This window comes from Lactuca sativa, chromosome 2 (genome assembly GCF_002870075.4).
Source record: "Lactuca sativa cultivar Salinas chromosome 2, Lsat_Salinas_v11, whole genome shotgun sequence".
Lineage (NCBI taxonomy): Eukaryota > Viridiplantae > Streptophyta > Magnoliopsida > Asterales > Asteraceae > Lactuca > Lactuca sativa.
The window spans coordinates 184,041,599-184,049,808 of NC_056624.2; the positions used below are offsets into that span (position 1 = coordinate 184,041,599).

Consider the following 8,210-nt stretch of genomic DNA (forward strand, 5'->3'; position numbering starts at 1 on the left):
AAAAGAAGCCATGTTCTTGTTTCACTACATATCGATCAAGGAGAAGGATATGCATATCGGTCAGAGTTAAAATTGAGCAACCTTTTAGCTCAGTCCTAGCCACTGCCTCTCAAATCCACCAAAAAATCGATTCAAGACACACATACACACATGTTCTTGAGGTGAAGCAGGTGATGGTTTCGGGATGAAATGGTGATGGTTTGGGTGTTGCGATGTTGATGATTATGTCAGGACGAGGGATAATGAACACATGTTCTTGACGTGAAGCATGTCAAATCTGTTCTCCCAAACTCCCCAACCTATCACGCCACGATCGAAAACGCGATCTACAGTAGAGCTCTGAACTCGATTCGTTTATCCTCTGTCTCCTTTGTCGGTAAAATCAGAGGCGTTAGGGCGAGATCGAGAATCACATGGATGAATTCACGTCAAGTTTTGAATCATAAAAAACATACTACCAAACCCTCCACGATCTAATGACACAAATTGATGAAATTTTAGAACTGTTGTTCTTACCTCTTGAATCCACGATTTGGAAGATCGTGGATGCGGGATTTGGAATGGGGATCGTCATTAAGAGAGAGAGAGAGAGAGAGAGAGAGGTGGGCCCAAATTAATTATTTATTTTCTTTTTCATTTAAATTAAATAGAAAAAAAATAAAAAATTATAACAGAAGGGCATTATAGTCATTTCAATTTTACGAGGGGCCAAATCTACATACAAACATGGCCAAAATGACCACCAATCCAAAAAAGTCGTGGTTTGGACTAAAACCCCAAAAAAATGCATACCATAAGGACCATTTTTGCAGTTTTGTCTATTGGAAATAAAAACTAATTACTCATAATAATAACAATAAAAATTTTACCAATAATGATTGCAAAACGACGATGATAAAAGCTTCTTGAAATTGTCATTTCTTGTTGCTCCAAAAACTCCATCCAATTTCAAAATATCAGTACAAAAATTTCAAAATATTAGGGTTTCTGAACCATAACTCTCCAAATGTGCAAACTCTTGAAAACTATATGAACACATAGTATTGAATATGAACCCATCGAAGCTATGTTTTCTAGAAATAAAAACCTATTGAAAACGAAATCGATGGAGAAGAAGATATATGTTCATGCTTTTTGGATTTGGAATGTCATAAATGTTGTCCGTCTTCTCCAGATGTCAAGGACTCAACTCTATCATAAAACCGTAGATCTATGGTAAGCCTAACATCGACGTTGATGGTGAGATCTGAAACCTTAGCTTGTGTTTTCAAATTCGAGAGAGAGGGGGTTTTGTTGTGGCGTTCCAACGAGGAGAGCGGTGTTCCAGCGATGAGGGTGACAATCGGCGATGAGGGCAGCATTTTAGCAATGAGGGTGGTGGTGGTGGTATCTTTTAGTTGTGAAAGTCAATGAGCAAGATGAGAATTGTAAGATAGAGAGGGAAGGGGTAAGGGTAGTATTTTATTTTGTATTTTTAATTGTTGTGTAAAGACATGTAAAATGACAAACATGCCATCACATGAAGAACATGTGACCAACTTAACGGGATAATACCTCGATGTCGACTCATCACATCATGGGGTTGAAGAAGGTCCCAAGGGTTCGGTTGTTCGCCGATTCAGGTGGTACGTGAGTTGGGTTTAGAACGTCATGAGACAGTTCGGTTCTTATCTACCGTTGGTGTTAAAGGGAGAACTGGGATGAGCCAACCCTAGTACGAGAGGACTGGGTTGGGCCAACCTATGGTGTACCGGTTGTTATGCCAAGGTTGAGGAAAAGGAAAGCCCAGCGACCAAGCACTCCCGCCCCCAAAAGCGGAGACCGAAGAACCGCCAGGTTGTCGAGGATACGTCTAAAGAGGAGGTCGGCGGCCTCTAAGTTTACCAAGCTACCTACTAGTGGACTCTGAGGGGGAAGGTGAACGCGAACTGACCGAAAACCCGAACCGCTTGACCCCTTCATACTCGATTCATTAGGGTTGGGGATGGATGGAACCAATCATAAGTGAAAATCACGCAAGCGTAGCCGGGAAACGAACCGCAGCGCAGCGACTAGGACTCGTGTCGGAGGAAGTTTGAGCGTGAGCTACCACTCATGCAGCGACAAGGACCTACAACTCTCGAAGGGGCCACCAACCACCCGAATCACTGTAGCAAACCCTCCCTTGACTTTACTCAATGGATAGCGCTTATTCTCTTTCAATCAACAAAATGAGAAATGGGGGAGAAAGAAAGAGGTCTTTATTGAAGAGGCTTTGCACCCGGAATAGGACTAATGCAGATCCAGAAGAATGGGTTTGGGCTTTCGAAAAGATGAATATGCAAAGGGTAAGGTAAAGAGAAAGTCTTTTGAACAACCAACCTGACATAAGGATTCTAGCTCGCCCACTTAGAGCAGATGGAGATTCTCGGACGGGGAAAAGCGGCACTCGACATCTATTAAACAAGACCAAGAACAAAGCCATACCATGCCCTCGGGAGAAACTATTGATGATTGCCATGAATGCAGCCCTCGAGAATGTGTACAAGAAGGTCTTTGCCGATTCATATCAACATGGTAGAGGGGCGTGAAAAGGTCGTGGAGACTTTAACCGAATGAATAGGGATCAATTGATAGAGATTTTTTTTTAAGGAAGAGAATCCAGGATGAACGCTTTTTTCATTCGCTATGCGTTGACTGGATGCGTACTCGCGTGATCAATCGATGGACGGGGGAATTGTGTGAATGACGAGACCGGCCTAACCTAAAGTGGGTCCTCCCCCCCTTGATGGCGAATCTTGATTGACTGACACTAGGAACCGATTCGGAGAAAGAAGAAGCATGAGATAGGCGGCGGAAGAATTTCCGATAGCGAATTACTTGACTCGATGAATGGAGGTAGAGCCCTCCAACTCAATCACGAAATCAATGTTGAGTCAACAATAATCCAGAGGGGCACCACCAAGCGGGATCGAGACCAGCCACTTGTATATAGGGTTCCAAACTTGCGCTTCTTCAAGGATCCCATCCCAGTAGGGGCTTCAAAGCTTGACTAAGAGAAAGTGGAAAGAAAAGGGGCGCGCTAGCTGCAATCAAACTAAAGCGCTAACGAGCAAGAATGCCTATAGATAGCGCTTTATAATAAGATAGGGTTTTTTTAGGAATCGATTATATGATTGAATAGCCGAAGTGCTACTTAGTAGTAGAAACTCGGGGAGACAGAGATGAGACTATTTCATAACTCCTAGGATGAGAAGTGGGTCCCTTGTTTTTGGCAGGAAGAGTTTCAGCCTTTGTTGCCCCTGGGTAGAGTGAGTCTACTTAGTGAATTGGCAGGACGCGAAGATCGATTGATCCATACGAATCTCGAGAGTGGACGGTTGATCGCCGCCTCCTTGTCCTGGAGGCTCTCCGGCCGGGGAGGGGCTTGCTATCGTAACCTTTTTCCCGGTGTATGTGAGGGTGACGAACTCTTTTCTGTTCGGTCATAGGTTGGTCCAAAGAATGAGAGTCGGCTTCCTTAAGTCCGTTGTTCCTCAGTAGCTCAGTGCAAATCAACATAGAAGTTTCAAAGTTGGATCATTTGTGCGAGTAAAGAAAAATTGGACCCAACCTACACTTGTTTGTAAACCACATAGACCAAATTTGCAATTTACTCTTGATAAAAGTTTTGTTTGCCTGTATAGTTTCGAAAGTAGGATAGATTGGAGAAAATCATATTCCATTCTGCCAACCATTTAAAAACATATCATGTACCTTGTTGTCGATTGTCCAAATTTTAATCCCTAATAGTGGCTTTGGAGAGGAACGACTTATCAGATCAAATACAACATGATTATCAGTTTTATCTCAGCTTATATTTATTTGATACGAAATGTATTAAAATCATATGAGCAAACAAAACAAAACAAGCGTAACCATTCCTTTATTATATCGTAAACCAAAATCAGTATCTTGTAATAACTAATGAACAAAAGTATAAACTGAGCAGGATTTACCCAAATAAACAACAAATCAGAGAAACTATTGTACGCATTTTTTAGTTTTAGGACAAAAACGGTTGAGGGAGACATCTCAATTCTCAACTCCAAAAAGAAAAAGAAAAAGAGGATGAATTGGCTAATATATGCACAGAACATTAGTACCCTCAAAGACACCCAACCCCAATGAAAAAAGCATATAAAATATATGCACAAAAATAAAGCTTAAAAAACCTTCAATCCAGCACATTAAAATTCTCCATGAATAGACATTGCTATAAAAAAATTAACATGATATGTCAAATCCAAACCCACTTTCTACGTCTCCTAATAAAAAAGAAAAATGGTCCATCAAGATTCTACCTCATAAAAGCATAACAAAAGTAGAATTTTAAAGACAAGAAAAAAGAAAGCAAATGGCTATGTTTTGCTTGTTGACAATTTCAGGTGGACCTCATTTGCTTTTCTCTTTTTTCCAGCTAAAAGGACAAACATAAAGTGCAAATAACAAGTAACAACAAAAAGAAGCAAAATTTTCATTGAGAAAGTGAACACATATGAGATGAGATGAGATAATTAAATTAGCAACATTTTTCTATCACTAAAACTACAACTAAAAGAATTCAAAGTCTAAATAAGGACCCGATGATCGATCCGAATCAGAGGCTTTCTTGTCATTTTGATGAGCCGTTGACTTGACCGATTGACTTTGACTCTGACTCAAGAACGAAAGGTCAACCGGTTTTGGAATCTCTGGAGGTGAAATCCCCCGAATAAGTGCCCAATTGATGGATTCGAAAAACGGGTGTTGTTTTATTTCGGTTGCACCTCGTTTATACCCTAATCTCTTTTGTGGATCTTTAACAAGAAGACCTCGGATCAAATCTTTTGCAGCAAAACTAATGTTTGATCCTTCTGGAAACTTTAAGGATTGCCCAACAACATTAAACAATGTCTCACGATTTCCATTTCCTTTAAATGGTGTTTTCCCATGAAGCAATTCGTATAAGAATATACCAAAAGTCCACCAATCAACAGCACTACCATGGCCATCACCTCTAATGATTTCAGGTGCTAAATACTCATGGGTCCCAACAAATGACATGGATCTTGCAGATGTAGGTTCTACAACAAGAACAGGACGTGAATCTAGGGATATGTTGTTAGGTTTATGTTTATCTGATTTGGGTTTTGATGTTTTTGAGGAATTGAAGAGACGAGGTTTGAAGCAAGAAGTAGGTTGGAAGCAGGTGGGCCCAGGTAGTGTACAAGAGGGGTCGATACATGATTGATTGATACAGTATGAGGTTGCAGTGCAAGAGGGTTCGTTTGTGGATTTCACTAATCTAGGGCTAACACAACACCTTAATGAGAGATCGAAATCTGATAACATGATGTGTCCATCTTCTCTAACAAGAACGTTTTCGGGTTTTAGATCTCTGTAGACTACACCCATCATGTGAAGATACTCTAAAGAAAGCAACACTTCGGAAGCATAGAATCTGGAATTTGTAAAGCTAATTAACAATGACTCGATGCACATTGTGAAGGAATTGATTCATAAACATGTTTTGAGATAGATACGGTCAGGGAAGAAGGATTAGAACCAAACCTGGCTGCTTGTTCTGAGAAATGTTTCCCGGGCTGACGTTGGCGGAGAATATGAAGATCGCCGCCGCTGCAAAACTCCATTAGCAGACACGAGAGTTTTTCCGTTTCGAAATGAGAATAGAGAGTAGGAAGAAAAGGATGATCCAGTAAGCTTAAGATCTCCCTTTCCGTTTGAGCTCGAATCAATTTCTTCCGACCAACGAGCATTCCTTTATCCATAACCTTCACAGCAAACAAACAACCCATGCCTCTTAACTCCGCCAGATACACACTTCCAATATCCCCAAATCCGAGCTTCTTCAAAAGCCTAAAATGAGATAAGCTCAATTCGCCACCGTCTTTCGCCTTCACAGACTGAATAGCATCCCACCGGATATCATTCGCTTTATGCGGCTTGGAAGGGCAAAACGTCTTAACTCGAGCTTCATTCGGATCTACTACGCTATAAGAAAAGCTGGAAGAACTCAGACTAGTCTTCTCACTTCCCTCACATTCTTCATTTAGATGTATGACGTCTTTCTCCTCGACGCCGATATCACTAGCTTTACAGGTGGAGCAATTATTGGAGCCGCTAACGGTGCTAATGCTCAAATCAGTCCTAGGACTGGAATTAATGCTAAGATCTTGGAAACTCAGATCGGGTGACTTAGCTGAACCATTATTAGGGCTGTTTTTAGCGTCTTTGCTCATAGCAGAGTCTAGAAAGGTAGGGCACCAACTGTTTGATAAAATGACTGAAAGAAGAAATGATGGAGGCAGTACTAGTAGTGGTGGGTGGTGGTCAAAGGAGGGTTTGGCGACGCCGAGGTGGTCAAACGGGGAAATGGGAGAGAGAGGGAGGCGCGAAATAAGGAGTTAGCATGGGGAATCAAAGCGATGCGTTCAAAATTTGAATGGAGCTTTCAGTTTCAGATACCCGATGATGAATAATGAATATTGAATTGAGTTGGGTTTTGAGTCGAATAGATTCTTAAATACTCTCCCATTCCTCAATCCTCACCAAACAAAATAATATGACAAAAAAAACACACACACACACACTTCATCTAAAATAAAAAGAAAACTAACGGTAATAGTTAAAATTTATATAAAAAACTAAAGAGTTAAAAAAGCTTTCAAAAACAATTTGAAGTATTTTTTGAATTAAGAATTTTTTATTTGAAATAAAAATTTTAAGTTCGTAGAAGATTTTTCTTTAATTTGATATTTTATAAAAAGTTAAAATTAAAAAAAAAATAAAAGTTATGAAAACCTAGTTAACAAATATATTGATTATGATTAGATTTGAGAATAGTTGTGAATGGATTAATAAATAAATTTATTCTGAAAATAACTTATGATGAAATATTGTTGTTTTTAGGATGATGTAAGAAAAGATTGAGAATAAATATGTAATAAAGAATTAAGGAAAGAGTTAAAAGACAAAGGAAAGGAGCAATAAAGTGGTAAATGGTGTGAATTACGAGGAAGACAAGGTGCGTTCAGCGGACCAAACACCTTCATCTTCACTTACGAACTGCCCAAAAACCGCTTCACGCTCACCACAAGACGCTTGTATAGTTATATTCATGTAAAATAAGGCAATCACCCTATTTTTTAATAATAAAATTATATACTTTATATGTTAGAGAGTAAACTAACTATATTTTTATGGTTTCTATAGAATAATCATTTTTTGGCAAACTAACAACATAGTGATAGTCCGGAACACGGTATTCCGGACCTGTTTTTTTACGGGTCACACACGTAGTTAACCCGACTATAACTATAGTCACATATACGATATATATATACCATGTCACAGAATCATTGTAGATACGCATTTTGGACGTTTCGGACTACACCAACACATTTCAAACAAGCAGATTTCAAAAAAAAATGTCGTTTGACAGTGAAAAATTCGATTTTTTCTGGGTATGTATTGTTATTTTAATTTTATTATTTCGTTTTCAGATTATTATATGAACTTGTATGTACCGTGCTTTATATTTTAATATATTGATTTGTTTGAAGTAGATGTTAATGATATTTAGGATTTATGTCTGACTTATATTTGTATTACGAATAGTTACTACAAAGAAAATCCTAGAGAACTGTCTTCAAAACACGTCGAAATATGAAAAAACTAGTTTGCAATCCGTAGAACTACTTCGAAACACATATCGTCACTCCGAAACATATAAATTTTTAGTCCGGAACAATATGCTAATTTTAATATTTTTGCATCACAACACTATATATGATGTGGTTGTCACTACAATATGCAAACCTGAATCTGGTCAGAAAATAATGACAAGGTTGCAGCCTATCCTAGCACATATGATGTTTTGTAGGGCGTTTTGTTTTGATCGGTGGGTGAATGTACTGATCAATTTAGAATGTCATTCATTACCATGTCCTTATTTATTATGCAAAAAAGATAGTGAATCGTCACTAGTTAGATGTTGAGGAGTTGTTATTTATGACAAATGACTACCAACTTTGTTTTGATAAAAAAGTTGTATGCCTTTTCACGGGTTTGTTTTCTGAAAATATTTTGCGAGATGTTGGCTAAAAAGACACCATATTTTTTTTATTTAGACACCTTATTTGATTTTTAAGGTTTTTTATTGGTTGAATTTGCATTATTTTTTTTTAAAA

The 8,210-nt window shown here is 38.6% G+C and overlaps 1 protein-coding gene across 1 annotated transcript; it reads right to left on the reverse strand.

Moving 5' to 3' along the window:
• Nucleotides 1–4,471: 4,471 nt before the first annotated feature.
• LOC111921583 (serine/threonine-protein kinase D6PK) lies at nucleotides 4,472–6,616 on the reverse strand. The gene is made up of 2 exons (XM_023917160.3): nucleotides 5,572–6,616; nucleotides 4,472–5,461 (listed from the first exon to the last, which is right to left on the reverse strand). The coding sequence occupies exons 1-2, from the start codon at nucleotides 6,258–6,260 to the stop codon at nucleotides 4,573–4,575; spliced, it is 1,578 nt and encodes a 525-aa protein (XP_023772928.1). The 5' UTR covers nucleotides 6,261–6,616; the 3' UTR covers nucleotides 4,472–4,572.
• Nucleotides 6,617–8,210: the final 1,594 nt, after the last annotated feature.